General features: G+C 40.9%; 1 protein-coding gene and 1 pseudogene across 1 annotated transcript; both read right to left on the reverse strand.

The window, feature by feature from the left end:
- Positions 1-1,277: 1,277 nt before the first annotated feature.
- Positions 1,278-17,859, reverse strand: Aspa (aspartoacylase). The gene is made up of 6 exons (XM_035447837.1): positions 17,499-17,859; positions 13,403-13,598; positions 11,089-11,182; positions 7,944-8,051; positions 4,447-4,556; positions 1,278-1,660 (listed from the first exon to the last, which is right to left on the reverse strand). Exons 1-6 carry the CDS (start codon positions 17,729-17,731, stop codon positions 1,463-1,465), a joined length of 939 nt encoding a protein of 312 aa, XP_035303728.1. The 5' UTR covers positions 17,732-17,859; the 3' UTR covers positions 1,278-1,462.
- On the reverse strand, positions 11,973-13,315 carry LOC113836736 (annotated as a pseudogene).
- Positions 17,860-23,486: the final 5,627 nt, after the last annotated feature.

A 23,486-nucleotide genomic window follows, 5' to 3' on the forward strand; every position in this document is an offset into this window, starting at 1 on the left:
ATGATTGCTGTGGCTTTAGAGAGGAGGGAGGGTCCTGTAGGGAGGCAAGGTAGGGAAGGTGAGGGTCTTGTAGGGAGGGAGGGAGGGAGGGAGGGAGGGAGGGTACAACAAGGGTCTTTTAAGGAAGCTCATGGGAGTGAAGAGATTTTTGCTACATGGAAGAACTTCTTGAAAACGTGTTTGTGATCCAGAGTCACAGATTGGGTTACATTTACACTAGTGCCTCACTGCCTTCTGTTACTGATTGTCACCATTTCTGAGGGTGGCTTATGGGGATCAATGATCAACCCTGTGATTATTAATCTGGGTGACTGTGTTCTTTCAGAGTGACAGTTGCTGCTGCAAGCAAAGTATCTCTTTCAAACTTTTCACACCAAGGACAATGCTTAGCTCCTTGAGGGGAAGGTTTCTTCATGTTTTCGTGGGCCACCTTTACAGCCAGCTTTCATTTCTTTTAGCATCTCATCTGTAGAAAGATGTGAAATTGCTTACAGATGCCAGTGTAGTGATTATTATTTATGATTTATTAAAACTTGCCTGGGGATTCAGAAAGCAAAGTCAGCCACAAGCCATAGAAGCCAGGCACACACCTTTAGTCCTAGCAGCCGGGAGCTAGGAGGTTGTGGTGGTACATACCTTTAATCCTAGGACTCAAGATTAAGCGGTAGATGGATCTCTGTGAGTCCAAGGCCACCCAGATCTACACAAGATTGATCTAGTCCCAAAGAGAAACAGCTCACACAAAGATGATCTCAGCACTTGGGATCACACACCTTTAATCCCAGCATTAGGGAGGTATATAAGACAGGAGCAAGGTCTCAGTATCAGGCATTCATTCTCCAGCCACTCTGAGGATAGGAACACCCCAGCCCTTTTAGAGGTAAGAATCTGGTAGCTTGGCTGCTTTGTTTCCCTGATCTTCAGGTTGAACCCCAATATCTGTCTCTGGGTCTTTTATTTTTTTCGTGTTACATATCAGTCATGGCTAGAGTTTACAGAATGGACATTTAATATACTGTCATTAATTCTTATGTCAAAACTTAAAAAATACTAAGTTTGTACTATTAGTTTATAGTAGAACTTACACATTACTTAAAAAACCATTCAGTCTGTCTCACTGGTCTCCATATATGCTAAGTTGCATGTAGCCTCGATTTCAATATTATGTTTTGAATGTGAAAGTCATTAACTATGTTAAGCTACCAGAATGCAATGTAATGTAACACAGAAATCAGAAACACACTTGTCTGAATGAGCTATATGTAGCGTATTCAAAATACATTTGAAAGACATTCATTAATTTATTCTTTCCTTTCAGAAACTGGCCTGGATGTTTACTGCTTGAGGCACGGGGCCAAGTGCTGAGGCAAAGAACTAGAATAAGGCACAGCCCTGCTCTTGGGGGATTGCACGGTCCTAGAGGTTCACAAGACTCCCCAGAACTGTGAGCTTGCAGTGATTTTTAGTGGAAAGTGGAGCGGATGCTTTTTGCACTAAGTGTTAGTTTCGTTGTCTTTGCGAAGGCTTCTTTTTTTTCATAATATGCGGCTTCGTTCACAAACACCGGGTACACGGTACAGTCTCCACCCAGTGTAATAATCTTTCCGTCAAGAGACACAAACACGGGATCTCCAGGGTGTAACGGTTTCCAGTCTTGATCCTCTCAGGAGACATCAAAATACATAAATTACATTGGGCTTTTTCTCCTGTTTTTAATTTTTTTCTGTTACACTGTAGATAACTAACATTGTCTATTAAAAAGGAGATTCTCCATTAGAAAGAGATACAAGAGGGATGCATTGAGACATATGTGAGCTTCTAACACTAATGCTTCAGACCCCTGGAGCCCTAGAACAGCTTCAGCTTTGCTGTGCTTGCCAAGCATCTGGGGAGATGGTTCTCTAGGCCAGGGCAAGGCCTGGGCCTCTGCATTCCTAACCTTTCCCAGCAGCATCAGCATCACTGGGATTCAGTAAGGAAAGTGGAATTTCACCCCCAGCTGAGACCTACTGAGTAACAATCTGCATGTGAATAAATTGAGGTTGAGCAGAGCTGCCCACAGCCCTTTTTCTCAACCCAGCTGCACTTAGAATCTCATGGAAGGCCAACATACTCTTGCACCAGTGGGAGGAGCTGGCCTCATCTCAGAAACAAAACTAGAATCTTCCATCCCAGGAAGAACAGGCTTAGTAGATATTCAAACATGTTTACTGAGATAACAGCCTATCAATCTCTCTTGTAGAAAACTCTGTCTCTCTGTCTCTGTCTCTGTCTGTCTCTCTTTCTCTCTCTCTCTCTCTGTGTGATATTGAGAACTAACTTCAGAGTTAGTTCTGGGCAATACTCCAAGCCTTATTTTACTTTGAGACAGGATCTTACTAGTTTGTTCAGATTGGCTTTGAAATCACTTTGTGGCCCAAAACGTCTTTTAACTTGTGTTCCTCCTGCCTTTGCCTCCCCAAGTAGCTGGGATTACAGGCTTGTGCCACTAGACTAGACTCAAGTCAATTGTTAGACTTATGGTCTAACAATTTCAATGATTTTTCCTGACTTTTGGGACCCAACACTAATCAGGTTGGTTACTGTCCTCATGCAGCCTCCCCAGGACTTTTATTTTTGAAGAATATCACTGAAGAGAATACACTTGTACAGTCCTGTGTTTGAGGCTGCCTCTCTACTACACACTGTCTTTTAAAACCATTGTTCATGTCTCCTCTGGTTTCCACTTGGCTTCCATGAAGCCACAGGCAGGATGTGCTCTCTTGGTCTGAATTTGTGGGCAGGGTGCTTTATGAGGTTGCCTGATGGCTATTAGAGTCATTAAGTAGGGATTTGAATTGGATCAGTGGTTTTCAACCACCAATACTCAAGCCAATAATGTCAGAATACCGGAGATTCTTGGCACTGTTTTTAGAAAGCTGTCTTTTCTGAAGGGAAACTTCTGGGGAAGAGGGGAGGTAGGAGTGTTGGGAGGAGTGGAAAGAGGGAAAACTGTGACTGGGATGGATGTATTGTATGAGATAATAATCTATTTTTTTTTAAAACAGAGAAAGCTCCCTAGGTAATGTGCATACATGGTTGAAAAGCTCATGTAGTCTTCCAGGTCTTGTTCACCTCTTTCATTCTGAGGTCTTACAATGGGGAGTGGGTGCTGTAGCTGTTTGGGATCTCTCTTCTTCCCTGCCTTGTCCTTTGACCTTTCCAGACTTCAGCCGCCTAACTCTTCTGAGAGCTCCTTCAATCCATCGTTTTTGATTAAACCAGGCAAGGTGTGATACTGAGATTCTGAGGAGAGTCATGGGACCACGTCAGGAATGTTTCAAAAAACAAGTTCAGGGAGGTATATGGCCTCTGCATTAGTTGGGGACTCACTCATAGCTATGTCTCTATGGGACAATTGTGATTTTTCCTTCCCTCTTATGACACTCCTTCATCCTGTCTTCCCATCTCTCTTTTGGAGACAAGATTTCTCACTGTAGCTGAGGTTGTCCTCAAATCTGTAATCTTGCTGTCTCAGCTTCTCAAGTGCTGGAATTATCAGCATGAACCACAATGCCAAGCCATTCTATTCTAATATAAGAATATGAGGGCTCAGAAATTAAAAGCTAGATTGAGGTTTGGTGGCACACTAGTGTAATCCCAACTTTGGGAGGCTGAGATAGGAGAATTATGACTTTGAGCCAGCCTGGGCAACAATGGGAAACCTTGTCTTAAAAATCAACAAAACAAAGCATAATTGAAACCCAAATAAAATGTATGTAATTTTCCTTACCCATTGCTCATGGATAGGCATTTTCCATTCTAGAAGTCTTTTGTGGATATCTCTCTCCCCTCCTTGTGAGGGTACAGTATCTGGTTATCATCATTTCTAGATAGCACATTTGACTTTAGTGTTTCCACACTATCAATCACATGAGACCAAACTTACAGATGTACCCCTAGAGTGAGCACACATCACACATGGCAAATACTAGAAGCCGGGTCCTCCCTGTTCTGGTTTGGGACGGGTCGTGTCTCCCAGTGGTCCAGGTATTAAGGGCTTGGGCCCTAGAGTGGTCCCATCAGGAAGAGATGCAGATTTGTAGGAAGTGGTTCCTTGAGAGAAGCCCTTAGGTCACTGAGGATTCTGGAGGGGACTGTGCTCCTATCCTGCAAACACCTCACATCTTTGCCTGTGCAGTTTGCTTAATCATGTGCTCCTGCCCCAACCTCAAAGCACTGCAGCCACTCTGCAACCTCCAGAATGGTGATCGGAATAATACTTTTTTCCTCTTTATTAGTTTTTTTTTGTCAATTATTTCATTATAGTGATGGAAAGCTGACTGATGCCATATTTTAAATACTAATAAATTAGCTAATATGCACAAGATGCTGTATAAAAGGAAAAAATTATAATGACAAAGTAGAATATTATTATTTTCAGTATTTCAAAGAAACAAATCTTACCTGAAGATTAGGGTGGATGACAGCGTCCACTTCTCCACTTTCATTCCTTGGATAATCAACTTTCTCCATTATTTTATAGACTTCAATAGCACAGGAAGGAAACTCTTTTCCTATAGTAAGAAATGGGATGTGTTAATCATAGCTAGAAAGCAATGTCCTAGAAAAAGGGAAGCTGACACTTTCAGGAAGGAAGAACAACGATAGAAAGTAAAGTGTGCCAGAAGGCGAACAGTCCGTTTTGGAGGTCCATAAATGTCAGGAAGCCAAACATATTCTGGAATTACTCATGTCAGTACATTCCCCACAAGTGTGTGGGACAGGGATAGAAACAGAGGATACACACTTCACTGTTTTCTAGGACCATGACCAAGAGAGCCACTAGGTTCTCTTCTCCTGGTTTCCCTGGCTGTGTGATCTTGAGCAACACGCTGGCCTTCTGCAGGCTCATGTTCATTACCTGTCAGATGAAAATTTCAATGAGTTTATGGTAGAGTCCTTTTTTCTGACATTGCGTGATGTGTGTCTTCACAAAGACATCCAGCAAGCCAGCTGGATTCAGCATAATGGGTATTTGCCTTAACCAAGGGCACTGTCATATGACAACTCCCCAGGAGGGAGCTCTTGGGATGCAGGGAGTCTGTCCAACAGTGAAGTGCAACTCTCAAAGATGGTGCAAAACTGAATAGCCCCAGTGCCAAGAAATACTAGCAAGAGTAATTTACAGATACAGGAGGGAATTTCTGAGCAAACATTGGAACCTGTGTCTGATGGCGGCCCTCAAGTGTGCTGTGGCTGAAGCCTAGAAGACAGCCTTTCTTTCCTAAGAGTGGAACTGGAATGGGGAGATGTGTCATCACTTCTAGCTGGCTTTTGCTGTATAATACACTAACCCAGAACTTAGCAGCTTAAGGCTTCTCCCCCTATATTGAGCTTGTGACTCTGGGTTGGTGGGCAGCTCCTCTGGTCTAGACTGGCTTTGATTGATTTCCGATTGTCTTGCTGACACATGCAAGGTGAGCTGGCAGGTACTCTGGCTGCTGGATGACCTGGGATAGCCCCACTTTCATGTCTGACTTTTGATAGACCTCAGCTTGATCTGTGTGACTGTGTACTGGGGTTCTTGAGCTTTCCAGCCTGTAACCTTTTCTTATCAGTATGGACTGAGTAACATAATGGCCATGGGGATTCCCAAGAGCCATAAGAAAGCAAGCTCCAGAGTGCTAGTCTTTTTCAAGCTTCTGGGGGCACACACACACACACACACACACACACACACACACACACACACACACACACACACACACACACACACACTTTCTGGTAAGTGATAATAAATTAATTATTGTAAAGACAGGGCTTTATTGTGTAACCCAGGTTGGTCTTGAACCTTGAACTCATTTGTCTCCTACTTAGTTTCCCCAGAACTTAGATTACAGACCTGTACCTTCACATTTAGGTTACTATTATTTTAAAGTCAATTTGTTTACTGTATGCTTTGGTTTGCAATGTGTGTGTGTGAGAGTGTGTGTGTGCATGTGTGCATGCATGCATGTGTATTGCAAGTGAGTGTGTGATTGTATGAACCTATGTGACAGTCATAGCAGGGTGTTGAGTGTTGTACTTTGTCACTTTCAACCTTATTGCTTTGAGACAGGTTCTCTCACAGAACTGGAAGCCTGGTATTTGGACTAGGCTGGTTGGCTAATGAGATGTCAGGATTCACTGGTCTTTGCACCATAGTGCTGGAGTTACGGGAATGGTTAGCTATATCTGGTCTTTTATGTGATGCTAAATATTCAAGCAGATCAAGTGATGGTACCCACGAAGCTATCTAGAGTTTTCAAAATTAATAGCTTGACTTTTAAAAATTAATACTTTGAACTCTTGTCCAATTTTAGTTTATTTAATGCTTCACAGCCATTGAACATTTGGGTCATTTTCATTGTTTTATTATTGGAGACAAAGCTTCAATAGCCAGCCCTTACATAACACACTGGATGTACATGCAATCGTGCTTCTTTGAGACACAGAGTTGCTGGGTCATGTGATTTGTGCATTTTAAGAAGGAAGTACTAAGGAAGCTGAGATGGTTTAGTGAGAATAAGAGTGTTTGCTGGGCAAGCATGAGGATGAGCTTGGACAGTAGCACACAAGTAAAAGGCCAGGTATAACCATGTGTGCTTATAACCAAAAGCACTGAAAGAAAGGAATCAGAAAGATTGCCCAGTCTGTGGCTGTCAGCCTAACTCTAGGTTCAATGAAACCTAGAGGAATAAGGCAGAGAGTCATAGAACAGGACACTCAAAGTCCTCACATGGTCTGGCATACACACACACACACACACACACACACACACACACACACACACACACACACACACACACACATGCTCATATATCATGTACATAGGCCATACTCTCTGTTCCATACAAACAATAGAAAAACAAAAATAAAAAAGAATACTATAAAATTGTACCCTAAAGGGTCTTTACCAATTTACATGTTCACAAGAAAGGAATGAGAATATTTCCTTTTCCTACAGCTTTGACAAAACTTAATATCAGAAATATAATCAGATTTGAATATTTTCTTAATCTAATGAATGAAAATATTTTGTCACTTGAATTTGTACTCCTTTGATTCCCCACGATCTTGAACATCTTATGTTTATTGGACTTGTGAACTTTCTATTCTTTTCTATGTTCTTAGCCAGCATATGTTAGCCATACACAATGATGGGTTTTATTTTCAAACGTGTATGTGATATATTTTGACCATATTGACCCTTCATTATTCTTTTTTGTCACCTTCCCAATCCTGTTCAACACTTTCTGCTTCCCAACCAGCCCTTACTACTTTTGTATCTTTCTTCTAACCCAGTGAGTTTCCTTAGGGTTGCTTACAGGAGTATGGTGAGGGATAGTTTATAGGAGTGTGAACAATTTACTAGTGGATATGCCATTGAGGAAAATGTCTCTCCCTCCCAAGAATCCATTAACCTTCTACATCCTCACAGCAGGGTGGGCCTCATCTGTCTTTGCTGTTTAAAATAGAAATCAATGGGAAAAGTAAAATGACTTGATTTGGGAGCCTTTCTTGAATGTTTTTTATTGGTCACCCTTTAGGAACTGTTGAAGTGGAAAGACAGTTTTCACTTTAGGAACAGACTACGACACATATCTGTAAAGACAATCCTTGGAAGACTGAGGCATGAAGACTGAGAGTTCAAGGCCAGCCTACGTGGTGAGAATTGAGGTTCGGGCAAGACAAAACTACATACACACACACTCACAAAGAGAGAGATAGAGACAGAGACAGACAGACAGACAGACACACACACACACACATGCACAGATATTTAAGTTCATAAATGTGACAAATATGACCTAGATTCTCATTACATTTCAATGTTTAGTGGTTAAATTTTACACAGAGACATCCCCTCATGGTTAAGTCATATACATAAACATAAGGAAGCAACTGCACCCACGACTCACCTTCATTGAAATGATGTATAAAATCAAGAGCATGTTTAATCATTCTTCTCATTTGGTCCAAAATATCAGCTCTCAGAACACCCTGAGGCTGAGGACCAACTTCTATACCTATGTACAGAAGAAGACTCATCACTTTTATGTAAATAGTAGAGTACATTGAAAGATTAAGCATTTAAAATATAATTCTAGAATTCCAGTGTTATGACTGCTTAATATCATGGAAAACAATAGAGACAATGTCAGAAAATACAGAACATTGAAACCCACAGAGCTGTGCTGAAGTAGGAACTCAGGGTTACCTTTTTCTTTGAAATGTTCTTCAGTATTTTCAAAACATTAACAACTTACTACTTAGTAAAAGATGCAGACCAAGTGAGGCTGGCAAGTAATAGGTAACCACAAATAGAAACTGTCAAGACTTCATAGTTACCTTAGCAGTAAGAAATATGTCTTTGTGGTCAGAAATCTATCTAACTAAGCTTTGGGTTTAGTTCACATGGGTTTCAAGCAACATTCTTGCTTTTATTATAACAATATAATTATATCTTTCTGATAAGATGAAACAATTTTCATTTCCTATAAAATTATATTAATTTCTTCTATCTCCAATAAAACTGTGCCTATACTACCATGTCTTTCAGTGATTGCTTAAACTTCCATCCTCACCACTACAGAATTCTTTCTCTAAACTACTTTTCTAGTCCCCTTTCCCTGCCAAGTTCCCACAAAATCATCCCTTCAATCACCCCCTTCTCCATTTTTTAAACTATTTGTGAATTATGGTAATACTGTATGCCATCATTCCATTCCACCAAACTCATAAATTCCTTTACCCTCATCATGTTTTCACCCATTTCTACTACTTTCTAGCCTATTGAAACTTAATATTTTTTTAACATCTTCATATAAATTTTTTGTTGAGCTTAATTTTCTTATGTGTAAAAACAGACCTTCCTTTCTTTCCATGTATGATATCATAGGTCTTGATAAGGTAATTTGTCTATGCACAAATAACTTGTACAACTCTGCAAAACTATGTTTCTGCATATGTCTATTATAGGAGTGGTTATTTATCCACCTCAAATTCGTCTTTCTTTATTCAAACGGAATCAGAATTTTGATTGAGTATCCACAGTTCAAAGTAAAAGTACTTTGTTTTCAGCTCAAGAGTAAGTGCTGAGTAGCTTAAGTCATTTACAGTAATCCCAGCACTCTAGTGCCTGAGGAACCCAAAGCAAAGAATGTTCTGGGGACCTGAGAGCCTCTTTATTTAATGAACTATTGTTATATGATGTTTAGAACTACAGTGGATATCTTGTGACCACAGTAAAGACACATTCAAGAAGAATAAACAGATACTGGTCCCTCATGATGATGTGGGGTAGATAGAAGGTGTGCCATAGCAGATCTATGTGGGGAGCAAGGGTTATAGAGTGGTAGGGGTGGGCACTTCATGCAGAAGAATCAGTTGTTGAAGTTTGTTTTCCCAAGATCTCTTATCAGTGCAGAATAGTCAAGTCCATAGGATATGACTGACACATTCAGAATAGAAAGGAAGAAACAATGCTCATAAAAAGTGTCAAATTAGAAATGAGGTTATACCTAGAATCTAAGAAGATGTGTCTTGTTACTCATCCGTGCTGGGGATGGGGAGTGTGAATGTATATGATCATGAGGTTTGATCATGAGGTTGACTGTAGCAAACTACAACCCACCTTTTGGGATTAAGTTTACACAGAAAGATTCTGGTAGGCTTGAGGCAGGTTGTCATTAGAATGGTCCTTATACTGTTAGTAGCAGTTTAAATAAGTTTGCATGGGCAGTCCTTGTGACTATAACGTGTTGAATCAACAGGGATTTTTTCTCCCTACTTTCAATGTTTTTATTCATTATTTAATAAATAAACTCCAAAGAAAGTTTCAAAATCAGAAGGAGAACACACTAGCATTCTTGGTTAAAATGTTTTTAAAATTTAGCTCTATTTGCAAGGTACCAACATATCAACAGACATTTGTTCTAACTAGGAAAAAAGTACTGACCATAACTATCATAGATCAAGACTGATCTGTCAGACTTCAGAAGTCTTGTCCTTTTATTAAGTATCAAATGGGACCACACTATCTATCCTGTGTTATTATTATTACTGCAGTGCTGGAGTTTGAATTAAAGCCCTCATGCATGATATGCAGGAGCTTCTACTAGCTACGCCCACAGCCTTACCCTGTGTCATTTAAGCTCTGGTTTGCTTTTATTTTGTTGGACTATCTGCCTGTCTGTCGATCTATTCTGAAGTATTAGAATACTAGGCAAGGATTCTATCACTGAGCTATATTCTCAGGCCAAAGCTTTGGTTTATTTAAACAATATAATGATATTATATATTTAGCCTATATTATGCACACATATTTGAATATAGTTCTCTAATTATAGTAACAAATTATTTTAACCATGCAACAATCCCCCTCACTATTTGTATAGTCAGAGTTTCTGTTTTTTAAAAAATTTTCATTTGCTTCTATTACTTGTCAACTGTCTCTCAATTTACTCTTGTTTAAAACATCTGAGATCTAACAAAATAGATTCGGGTTGTAGTAACAGTTTTATTTACAGTGTAGTTTGTAGATAATTGTAAAATTACACCAATAGGTCTCCCAGGAAACAGAATGGAGTTACACCTACTATAGTGGTTTTCCACCATGGAGTAATTATCTGATTACAGTTCCATCTTCTCATTAGACCTTAAGCTCCTTGAGGTAAGACCGTGTGTCTTGTTCACTGCTACATCCTAAGAACCTAGCACAATATTGATCTCCAGCAGACACACAAATACCTATGGAATATACAGATCGTTGCAATACAATTTGGTGGAGTCAGGGAAGCTTCTGTTCCATTTGAGCTTTGGGAATGAAGAGAACATCAAACTCATTTGAAAGTCTGAATCTTATGGCAAATAAAATAATATGAACAAATCTAGAGACCTTCTCAGAGAAACTCAGGACATTAGGTACGGTTAGGGCTTTCCTACAGTTAATCAGCTCACTTGATCCTTATAACGTTAATGATATGTAAGGCAGCTAGATTATGTTCTTTATGTGTCAGTTAAGCTGTGTTTTCTTTACCTATGCCAGTGGGAAGTGTGACTTACCAACAGGATACTTGGCAATGGAACGGGTGGTTGAGTATTTGAGGGAAGGATGCTCAATAAGATAAACATAGCAGGGTAATGGAGCCAAGGAAGCCTGAACAGAATCGAAAACATCTTTCTTAGTGCGCAAAGTATGTTTTGTTCTCTTGGCTACTACAGAGTCAGTAGTCCCTCCAATATGCTCTATATCATAATTAGAATTAACTAAACAGCCTTGTGAAACATCCTCTAAAATCCATGTTATAGCTTTGAAAACATACAGATGAATTACATATAAAATCAAACTTTATTAGCTGTCTAGGCAAAATGTGCATAAAACAATACTCTGGTATGCAAACCAGAAACAGGAAATAAATATTCCTTCTGAACACATTTTTCTTACATCTTTGTTTACACTTGCTGCTTAACAGAGTATTGGCCTTAAATTCACTTACTACTTATGGTCCAGATCTCTAAAGATAATACATGATTTCCCCTCAAAACTTCTGCTTATTTCAACGAGAATTTGAGCCAGGTCTCAAGTTGAGACAGAGTGTCGTCACTCTGTAGCCCTGGCTGGCCTGGAGCTTACCATGCAGACTGAGCTTATTTCAAATTCACAGAGGTCCTCCTGCCTCTGCCTCCTAAATTCCAGGATTAAAAGTTTGGGCCACCACATCTGGACTAACCTCTAGGTTTTCATAACTAATTATAAGCCATGTGGTTCCACATATGGTAACTAAAGCATTCAGCTTTCTCTTCAATGAGCAAAAAAGATAGCTACATTGTGGTCTTTCCTACCCCACCCTTACCCAACCCCAGAATCACTAGACTGTCCAAACTCAACTGAAAAGAAAGAAATACATAACCTTGACTATAGGCTATAAAATGAATGAGGCAATTTATTATCCCAGCATCCTTTGTTCTAATGCTTCTTGTTGACAGCTGCCACCTGTCCAGGGATCCTGTTCAGATCTCTGTCTCTGAGGTATTAGCTTGCAGCCCCCATCTTAGTCCCTTTCCACCATGTTAGACCCCTCCAGTGTTTGGAGGAACCAGTGGGCCACACTTTTGGAGCCTCTGCTGAAGTGTCTGGGCCTGACACTGTTTCTCTGCTGTCCTTCATAGATCTTGGTCATGGAGCCGACCCAATACCACTGGGGAGGTACAGGTGCTATGCTGTGGAAGGAGCTCATGTGTAAAATCAGTTCTCTTCACAGTGGGCAAGCTTCTTATTTTTGGCCAGCTTGACAGTATCTATTCTTCCGGGGACTTTCAGCTTCCTGGACTGTTTAGGAAGGCTGCCAGAGCTGTGAGGAATCCCCACTGGCTAACATCTTTCACAGTAACTCCAGGAATCTTGTGGCCTCCATGATGTCAGTCACGGGAAAGGGCTATAGGCTACATCTTAAGCTAAACACTTTAACTATTCTACCTCATTGAAGGCTTTAGCATTTACATGGGGTTAAGTGTTATTCTGCCCATTTTATAAAATAAGGGAAGCAAGGTTTTGAGAGATGAGTATCTTGTCCAAGGTTAATGAATGGGAAAGTCAGGATTTGAACTCAGGTTCTCATGGATACCCATGTCAAATTCGTTCTATTAAGTCATATCAGCTCACAAGAAGGAAGAATATTTATTATATAGAACCAAACATATAATGAAGTATTTGTGATATTGCTGTTGTTCTAGCAAAATTTTCTCTAGCTGTAGACACTGGATGGTGGAATTTTTCATTCTGCAGATTTCTGAGCCTCATTTGTAGCTGAGTGTAAGTCATCACACTCAGCATTCACCTGCACTTCCAGTGAGCGCAAGGATGCATCCCACTGCCTGGCTTGAAGTCTGGATGCACTCGTGAAACACACACCGAAGAGCAGAAGCATTTCAGGGCATAGACACCAGATGGGACAAGGGCAAGACACTAGGGAGCCAAGTCTCTTTATCCTTACACTTTAGTCAACATTGAATGATCTCTTGAGCTTCTAAAGCTGTGCAATTGAGATGCTTCAACTGCACCATTAAAATTTTTGGTATTATTTTTACTTGGTTTTTACTAAATACCACATGCCTAGTGGACACCTGGATAAAATTTATAACTTTGTAAATTCAAGTATTCACAGATGTTTTACTATTTGCTCACTGTATTTACTGTTTTATTTCCTTTTCTCTTCTCTCTCACCACTGCTTCTGCCCCTTTGCAGAGCACTTCATCAAGCCTCCCATTTGACTTTGGAATACAATCCATTTTTCTTGGTCCCACCTTCCTGACATCTTTCAATGACTTCAAAAGAAAGGATCCTAAGCTAACATATGTTAGTAACATGGAGATTACCTTGATATAGTGAAACATCTGGATTAAAAAGTCATTCCTGGAATCTTCGAGAATAAGAGTGCAACCCATGTTCGAAGTAGTGTTGTGAAGGTCAAAAACAACATCGTAGGAATTGTCACTATTTTTTGGACCAAATAAGTGATTTATTTCTTGAGCCCTTCTCACTTCATAAGGCAAATCCTCAGACAGCTCTTTGCTGTTTTAGCAGAAAGAAAAAGATTAACATCATCTATGGCTACGGTAACACGCATATACAAATACACAACAGGAACAGTACATAGAGAATCAGCTGTGAACCTTACATATTAAAAATCCACGCAGGACATGAAAATGTATCTGAAGCAAATGAAAAAGTACACATTTTCTCCAGCTGAGCCCATATATCCAGTGCTGCATTGGTGTGCTTCTAAAAATGTTAGGTTTATTTATGTGGCAAGTCTCAGGTAGGGCTTTGCAAATGGAATTTGCCATATGACTTCAACCTTTAATTTGATGAGCACTTCCTTGTAGTTATGGTGCACTGCTTATTACAGGGCAAGACTATCGCCCCCCCCCCCCCAACACTGTGGTTCTAGTGCAAAGAGGTAGTCAAACTCAGGTGCTCATGTCTTTATTGGGTATTTTAAATTGGAGACTGGGAATGATTCAGGGACATGGTTTACAAATGACAAACCACAAACATTCCCAAAGTACAAACTTACACAAACATACTTACATGTGTTTCCTGGAACAAGGATTGAAAAGTGATCACTATATTCTCAAATTGGCCTCTGTCTACCCTCTCCTTATCACTTGCAATTGTTATACTATTATTATTATTATTTTTACAGCACTGAAGATTGAAGTTTGAGTCTCATCTAGCTAGGCAAGAGCTCTGTCACTGAGCAACACTCTTTTTTTTTTTAATTTTAGACAGTCTTGCTAATTTTCTCAGGCTAGCTTTGAATTTATTCTATAGTCAAGGATGGAGGATTGCCTCCTACCTCAGCCTCCCAAGGAGCTAGAATTACGGGCCCTTGACTGTCTGAACAAAATTTAAAATTTTATGGATGTAAGAATTCACAAAGGTTTTCTATTACTTTGTTCATTGTTTTTATAATTTCACTTGTTTCCTCTCCTTTTCTCCCACCTGTCACCACTGTCTTCATCCAAGCTCTCAGTTTGGCTATGGAAGAGAACTAAAAGGGTGTTCTATACATGACAATGGCTTAAAGTTATACTTCTCGGTTAAGTTTCTTAAATATACATTTTTATATACTTCCATATATTTCTATTACCTGGCTAGTTTTTAATAGTTTGTGTCAGAGCCTTTCTGCTTAGAAGTCACATCTGCAACCAGGAAGGTGTATCAGTCCTTTTGTGGTGGAGCAAAAAATCATAAGGAAGAAAAAAAGTGCATGTGAGGAAAAGTACAGTGGGAAGATTGAGACGCCAAGGGCATTGGTGACATTAGGGAGCTACTGCACCTGGGCCACCTCCATTTGGAAATAATGCTTATGAGCGAGAAGTTTAGATTACTATTCTTGAGTTTCTACTTGCAGTCAAATACAGTTCCTAATGTGCTAACACACACACACACACACACACACACACACACACACACACACACACACACACACACAGGCATTTACAAAGTTAACTCACTATTGGCTCATATTATCTCATTAGAACCTATTTATTTCCATTTGGGTAAATGGCACCATTACCCCTTCAGATGCTCAGAGTCAAGGTTTTAAGTTTTGAAAGATAGTGGACACTGAATTCTTCACGCCTGGGGTCCAGTTACCATTAGAAGAATCCCATGGGACCAGACTGCAAGAATAGACAGGGGCAGACCTTGGGTAGCATTAGCAGCCACACTGTTATAATAGCTGTGTCTTCACAGTAGGTTGCTTAGATCTATTCTGGACAGGGGATTTAGAGAGAACTTCCAGCAGGGGAAGGGCAGAAGATTTCTATGCTAGGGCCAGTCTTGTGGCTACCACATGGAGAATGCATGAGAACAAGCCTGGGTTAAACTGGATGCATGTAGATCCTATAAGAGGCTATGTTATCTGTCCACAGAGGAAGGCTGGTTTTGTAGCGTGCATCTCTCTCTCTCTCTCTCTCTCTCTCTCTCTCTCTCTGTCTGTCTATCTATCTATCTATCTATCTATCTATCTATCTATCTATCTATCTATCCATCCATCTATCCCAGGACCTTATCCATGCTAGACAAATACTCTCCCATCTGAGACATATCCTTAGTCCACTTTAGAATTATTTAAGGCAGGATCTTGATAAGTTGCTCAGGCTGCTCTTGTCATGCCTCAGCTTCCTGGGTAGTGGAGATTACAGACTTGTGAATGCAAGGCCTGGCTGCTCTGTGGAGTTCTGTCAAGTGTATGTGGGAGGACTTATCATACCAGACAAGGGGGTTGGAGAGCAGAGACAGCTCTAGGGTTGCCTTTGTAAGTGACTTGTGGGTAATGGTACCACCCCTGAAATGAGGAATGTAGGAAAAGGCAGCAATTTAGAAGATGGCTCATAGGAGAGGTTCATTGGTTTGTGTATCTCACAGTTTTCATGACCACCATGAGTCAGAGCTGTCTAGCTTCTGAAGACTGTTCACACTAAGAAACAGAATGTGAACTCAAGTGCCGAAGTCACCTAGAGGCTACTATAGGCTGTTCCTAGCAAGAAAACTTGCCCCAGTCCACTTCAGAGTTATCTTCAGAGTATGAACCGGAAGGTTCATACACAGGTTAAAAGATTCATTCTTCAACAAATCTTACTTTCAATCTATGACCTAGTTAATAGCTACTTTAGGTGAATAAACATTGTCTTGATATAACCTCAATCATGAAGATAAAAGTATTTCTGAAGTTGAAATTATGCTAATAAAATTATTTAGTGCACAAAATATCAATGCTGTGTAACATCCGTGGAAAACAAATATTTTGTAAAGGCAAATTTTGTTTTATTTACATTTCTTTAGTTCTGTGCTAAGACCTGGACTTAAGAATTCTCTAACAACCTAGCATTTATCAGCAAACAATTGCATGGCCAGTCCTGCTAGCACAGGCCTATAATCCCAACTACTTGGCAGTGTGAGGCAGGAGGGTCAAAAGTTCTGGCCTGCCTAAGTTACCGAGTAAGGTCAGGGCCAACCTGGTTATTTTAGTAAGACCCTGCCTCAAAATAAAAAATAACAAGAGTTCAGATACTTGCATGCACATGGCCTCACATAACCTAGTACATTAAAATAAGAAAACAAGCACACAATGCTGTTAGCTGCTCCTCTGGGTGCCTTACACCTTAGCTAACAGTCTACCAACCACCTGAGGGTAAAAAGCCATCCTGTAGACAGCTTTGTATATTCACAGTGCCTGGCATATGTTTAACAATACTTTTGGGTTAAATTAAAAAAAAAACTGATGCTAAGAAAACAGGCATATACAACAGCAAATATTATGAAACAGACAAGAGCAAAAATAACTGATAATTACCAGCCCAGAGTATGGTGACCACACACACTACATGGAACTATCTAATCAGCTGTAACTCAGATTCAGAAAGGTCGGAGGAAGTGTCTTCAGCCCTCATTTTCCTCAATGATGATAACCCACCATCAAAGATGAACACATCTGTCCCTCAGGCCACAGACTGCCCCGATGCACTAATTTATTTTTATTTTTGAGACTAATTTAGATTCTTATTTTTTATTTCACACATTGTTCAAGCTTGCCTAAGTACAAATTTAATGCAAAGCATTATCATATTTGTTTTGTGTCTTTCAAGACACATGAGTCCAAAAAAAAAAAAAAAAAGACCTTTCTTCTTTGTTGTTGTACACTGTATGGCATACAGTGAATAAAAAGGAATAATCAGAAAAGCCTGGAGCTGTAAAAAGTTTACAGCAGAGAACATGATGTCTAGTTTGGGTAGTTGTATAATTCACAATGCAGCATGATTAAAAGTGAAAGTGATCTCCTCCCATAAGGACACTCTCTGTATGGATCTGACCACTGTCTAGGAGTATTCAGAGGTTCTCTCTCCCAGTGACTACGGCTCTTCACACATATAAGCTCTCACAGAATATAGAACACAGTCTTACCTAAGGTTTTCAAGGTTAAAAACACGATTCAGGTCACAGTCAATGTATCTGGCACACTTCTCCACTGCTCTTGGGTTGGTAATGAATGGTTTCACTTCCAGCCCTTTTCTCTGAATTTCAGCGCCATTCTTTAGCCAGTGAGTAACTAGAAACACTCCTGTCAGTTCATTTCCGTGAGTCCCTCCAAAGATAGCAATCTTTTTAATAGGTTCTTCAGCAACACAAGAGGTCATTTTACCCAGTAGTCTGGTCTGATTTCTGCAATTCACAAGAGAGGAGGTCAAAGGACGCCTAACTCCCCAGAATAGTTGAGCTAAGTGAGAAGTGCAAAGTACAGCCTTCTCAGTGTTTAACAATTGTTTCTGTCACAACTTCCGAGCCTGTTTATTCTATGGACACTCCCTTCTGTAGCCCCTCCCTTTACCATATTTGGATTAAAATATGCAAAGATCAACTAGAGATGCAGCTGTTAACTTCCAACTCCCTCAGATGGTCAGCAGATCTAAATACAATTGTGTTAGCATCTCCTGCTGTAAAAATTCTGTTTTCTGTTCAGGATGATTATCTTTAATAATAACACCACATAAAGCCCAGTCCTCCCGAACCACAACACTGTGGCTTACTCAGTGTTTCTGCTTCCACTGATATTTAGCAACATTTCTGAAGTGAGTAAGAGACTTTCATGATCTGAAGGCCTTTGAGTCCCTCTATGAACAGTCAAGGGCAGGTGCTCAGACGGCCTCTTGAACACCATTCTGTCTTTCAGCACGTCTTTCCATACTCAGACACAAAAACCCAGTTAGTGATAGGGTTGGTGACATGGCACAGTGGGTAGAAGTGAAACAGGCAAAAATCTTGCTGAGTTCTGTCCTAGGGAGAGCGCCAACTCCTAAAAATTGTTCTCTGACCTCCACATGTGTGTCTGTTCTCTCTCTCTCTCTCTCTCTCTCTCTCTCTCTCTCTCTCTTTCTACACACACACACACAAATGAATGAAATCAAAATTATTTTTTAAAAGTGACTTTGAAATGTCTTTAACTTCTTTCTCATTAGCCTTTTGGTAATTCTATGTTTTCTTTTAAAAAAATGTCTAAATACCAAACAAAAAGTAACTGTTAGTAATTTCAAGTCTATTTGATACCTGAAAACATCTTGCAACATAATATATATAAAATAACATAGATTACATATATTTTAACTACATCATTTGAGTTATATGGATGCAATCTTGTTTACTAGCATCAAAAACTGTCTTCTAGAATGCATTGTTCTATAGGGGGTCTTATTAGGGGAACTTATTCAGAATGAGATGATTATATAGCTTTGGAGAAATGACTCTGAGCCAAATCTTAAATTCATGCTCAATCACTCAGAAAGCTAAGAATGTTAAAGTACAGGAAATATTTATACTAGCAACACTAAGTTGTTTGGAAACAATAGAGCAATCGTTACCACATAGGGTAGGTTAACCTATAATGTTTCCCCACAGACATTTGCTTAATCTATTCATAAATCCACTTTATAAGATATAACAGTTTGGGCTGACATCCTCATTGCAAGGATAAAGGAAAGAGAAACTAAACAGCCTGATTAAGTTTCCACAGTTACATAAAAGCCAGCTAGGCCTGGGAGCCATGTCTCATTAAGGCCAGTGTTTGCCACAGACAACAGGGTGCCTCTGTTATTTTTGGACTTCTCTGAACTTCTAATTTTGCTCTTTCAGAGTTCACATAAACAGCCAATACAGTGCAGAATCACAAAACACACAAAATACATGATGGAAATACAAAATGTTCCCTAGTGTTTAATAAGCCAATGCCTCAATTCTTCTTTTAAGAGATTATAATGCAGATATAAAGCAAAGTCAAACTGCTTACACATCAGAATTACTGCCGTAATCTAAGACAAAGTCCTCGTAGCTGTTGGTTTCTCTCTGCCTCAGCATACACTAAACACTTCATGATGATGAAAACAGGCAAATGTAAAGACAGGACAGCTCTCTTGCCCTCATGACTTTAATGAGCTTTGGTGAATTATTCCCACTCTGCCGTGTTGTTTCTTTCCGCTGACCCGTGGTTTGTTCTGTCCTTTGCCCTAGTCTCTCTCCGCAAATGCCGCTTCAGTAACTTACTCGTGGCAGGCGCCAGTGACTCGAACTTTGAGGCTTGTTTTATGGAATTTTACCAGGTCAGCATTTTGAAGTACACTTTCACACCCCTAAAGTTTCTGTTATGTGTCCAAATGAGTAACTTCCCGGGCAACTAATGAACAGCAGCAATTCTTATGCTTACCTTGTTTATTGTGTACAGTTTGTCTCCTGCAGAAAGCGAAAGCATTTTGCTTAGAACTGGAGCAACACAGGCTTCCACTCTCTTATACCAAGTTAACTTCCAAGGGGGTTTTAACTCCTGGTTTCCCAAAGCACCTAGCAAAAACCTACTCATTTCTATTAGTTATTTTTTTTTTTTTGAGAGTTCAGAGAACTGGTAGCATATTGAGTGAAATCCTTCCTAGTTGTCATCATGTATTGACTAACGTTTTAAATACCTAAAAAAAAAAGTGTTACTTCCAGCATTGTAATTTTTTTGGACAGGTCTTACCACATAGTCTAGGCTGGCTTCAAACTCCTTATGTAGCTCAGACTGACGTTGAATTTGTGAGCCTCCAGGCTCAGGCTCCTGAATGCTGAGATTACCAATTTCTTAGTAAAATTATGTAATTTAAAACAAAGGGACAGCAAAGTTTGACTTCATAGTATGGCTAGCAAATTAGAGCAATGCCAGAAATTTTGTAGGAGAAAAAAATTTAAGTTGAGACTGTTCTGAAACCGTGTCAGAGATGTTCTAGTTTGCTTTCTGTTGTGACGGAATACTCACTCTGGCCAAAAGCAATTTAGGGGGAGAAAGTGACATCCGGGTTACAATCCATCGTTTTGGGAAATCAGGACAAGAATTTAAGCGGGAACTTGAAGCAGAACCCATGGAGGAGGGCTTGCCCACTCACTTTCTGTTCTGCTCAGCTAGCTTTCTTATGTTGCCCAGACCCAGTCACCTAGGGAGAGCTGGTGCTACTCACAGTGGGCTGGGACCTCCCACATCAATTACCAATCAATATCATCTTTTGAAGACATGACCACAGGCCAATATGATTTGTGAAATCCCTCAACTGAGACTCCCTTAGATGATTTAGCTCTCACTACAGTTAAAGTTGTGATTTTTTTTTTTTTATACTGAGGATCCAATCCAGGGCTTCATTCTGGGTAACCACTCTCTCTACCGATGAGCATTACCTGATCTCTTGTCATTTTTAAGAATGAGAAATCTATTTTTTTGGTTATGTATTACACATGCATTTATGTATGCATATATGAAGCCAAAATTTACTTCCTTGATGCTTATTATACTGATGTTTTAAAATCTTCTATCTGGAATCATGATGAATACTTTCTTTTTTCCAGTCTTTGTTTGTTTGTTTTATGGGGCCAAGTTTCTCTGTGTAACAGCCCTGGCGTCCTGGAACTCACTATGTAGATCAGTCTAGCCTTGAACTCACAAAGATCTGCTTGCCTCTGCCTTCTGAGTGCTGGGATTAAAGGTGTGCACCATCATGGCTCAGCTTTTCCAGACATTTTGTTGAAGTCTTTTTCTAAATTACAAATGTTTAAAGTTTATTCCTTACCCTGTCATCCAAGGTCTGTTATAATTTAGCAATCTACTATCTAGTACTACTCTTATTTATTGACTTTCAAACCTATTTTTATTATCTTGTAGTTGTAGAACTTTACTAATAACCATTCCTCGATAGTCACCCTTCCCACTTCTTCCCTTGATCTGTGTTACATAGCCAGAAGACAGGGCAATAGAGCATTGTCTTTGAGCCCAGACATCTATACTAAATACCTGGTCTACACTATGATAAGGACCCAAAAAATGGCAGCTACTGTTTGAAACAAGAATTAACCTTTATTGAGCACTTACTATGTGCTGGGACAGTTTAATACCTTTTAATAGTCTAAGGCAATTAAGTAAATATTATTGCTATTTTATTGAGGAAGGAAATGTAGACATAGAAAGGATAAGTTGCCCAAAGTCACAGAGCCAAAAACTCCCAGTTTTTTCCAGGCAGGAGGCTTGGAGCTCAGAGGTCAGGTCGTCAGACCACCCGGCTTCCTTTGTAGAGTCCCTCTGTGGCCCATGTGCTCTTTTGCTCTCCTGGGCAACTGCAGCACTGGGTTCTGCCTTATTGTTCTTTGCTTTGGAGGGGGCCAGTTCAAAACCGGCCTCAGCTCCTCACTGGCCTCCTGGAGACTAAATTCCCTGCCTGACCCACGGCGTCAGAGCAGGCAAGACACACCTTGTTTTGATGCCTTGTGAGTTATTCTCTTCTAGGCACAGTCGAGGATGCCAGCAGCCATCTTAGAAAATAATCTAGCATCTAAGAAATGGGCAAGAGAGGCCATGATTTTCTGACATGGGGGGCAGAGCATGGCTGTGCTGGGGAATCTCCCTCTGCCTCATCCATAACCAGAACTTGTTTCTCTCTGGACAGACAGCTAAAGAGGTAGCGCCATGCCTGTGCCGGCTGCATAACTCACAAGCAAGAACGCCAAGGGCGTGGCTTTTGGCTTTCCTGGTTGAGAAACTCCTGCAACTCTCGCGAGGCCTTCATGTGCAGCTGGCCATGTGCGCTTGCGCGAGGCATTCATGCGCGGGTGGCCCTGTGCGCTTGCGCAGTCAGTAGCACGGGTTCTCCAGAGCGCCTGCGCGGATTGCCACGCCTGCGCACAGGCTGCCCGCGGTTTTTCAGAGGCCGCGAGTTCTGCGTCGCCGGCTGTTTTCGCTCCACGTGGCCGCTGCGGAAGGCGAGGTTGACTCGAGGGCTCCGTTTGTACATGGTGTTGACAGGGGGTTCCAGAAAGGGAAACACCGTGTGTTGACCCCAGATGGCCCCGTGATTGAGTGTGTTAGGCCGGGGGTGGGCTGTTGGGAGAGAACGTGAATTCTGACTGGAAAAAGTCTCCTTTCCTTCAAGGAGGGCCCCAAACAGGCCCTGTCCAGCCTCCTCCTGAGGCCAAGGCCTTAGGGAGGGTGAGCCCGTGAGTTGGGTAGACCCCCCCCCCACACGCACGCACGCAAGCACACTCACGCGCATCCCTGTGAGTTGGGTAGACCCCCTTCCACACACAGACACACAGACACACGCACGCCCCTGTGAGTTGGGTAGACCCCCCTTCCACACACACGTTCCACACACACACACACACACACGCACGCACGCACGCACGCACGCACGCACGCGCACACACACGCCCCTGTGAGTTGGATAGACCCCCCTTCCACACACAGACACACAGACACACGCACGCACGCAAGCACGCCCCAGTGGAAGCAGGTTCACTGGGAAGCAGAGGGTCTATGGGTCCCCTGAGGGTAATGTTGCACTTCATGTATTTGTTTCAGGCGTACTGGTCTACACCTGTAGCTCCTGCACTTGGGTGGTAGAGATTCAGGAAGACCAGTAGTCTGAGGCAAGTCTGGGTTGTAGGAGAGACCCTGTCTTGCATGCCATCGTTTTAGGATATTTAAGGTATTCAGTATTGTCCTTGTCCTAAGTCCTTGTAGGTTTTGGGCGAGTTCCTGTTTCTGTATTGAGAAAAAACAAACAAACAAACAATCAAAAAAAAAAAAAAAAAAAAAACCGGCCGGATCTCTGTTGTGTTTCCTAGAGTGGTACAAAAGCATACAGGTTTCCTGTATTCGGTTTCCATGTTCAAGAGACACAAATATGAAATATGCAGTCTTATACCTCTTGTTTTCGAGTTTTACCTTTTTTTTTTTTTGGTTTTTCGAGCCAGGGTTTCTCTGTGGCTTTGGAGGCTGTCCTGGAACTTGCTCTTGTAGACCAGTCTGGTCTCGAACTCACAGACATCCACCTGCCTCTGCCTCCAGAGGGCTGGGATTAAAGGCCTGTGCCACCAACGCCCGGCTCG

This window comes from Cricetulus griseus, chromosome 7 (assembly GCF_003668045.3).
Source record: "Cricetulus griseus strain 17A/GY chromosome 7, alternate assembly CriGri-PICRH-1.0, whole genome shotgun sequence".
Taxonomy (NCBI): Eukaryota; Metazoa; Chordata; class Mammalia; order Rodentia; family Cricetidae; genus Cricetulus; species Cricetulus griseus.

Coding starts and splice junctions, on each gene's coding strand:
- Aspa (XM_035447837.1), bottom strand. CDS start 17,731: ATGACCTCTTGTGTTGCTGAAGAACCTATTAAAAAGATTGCTATCTTT. Junction 13,599..17,498: donor TTTAACCTTGAAAACCTTAG/GTAAGACTGTGT, acceptor CTGCTAAAACAG/CAAAGAGCTGTCTGAGGATT. Junction 11,183..13,402: donor AGATGTTTCACTATATCAAG/GTAATCTCCATG, acceptor GATTCTGTTCAG/GCTTCCTTGGCTCCATTACC.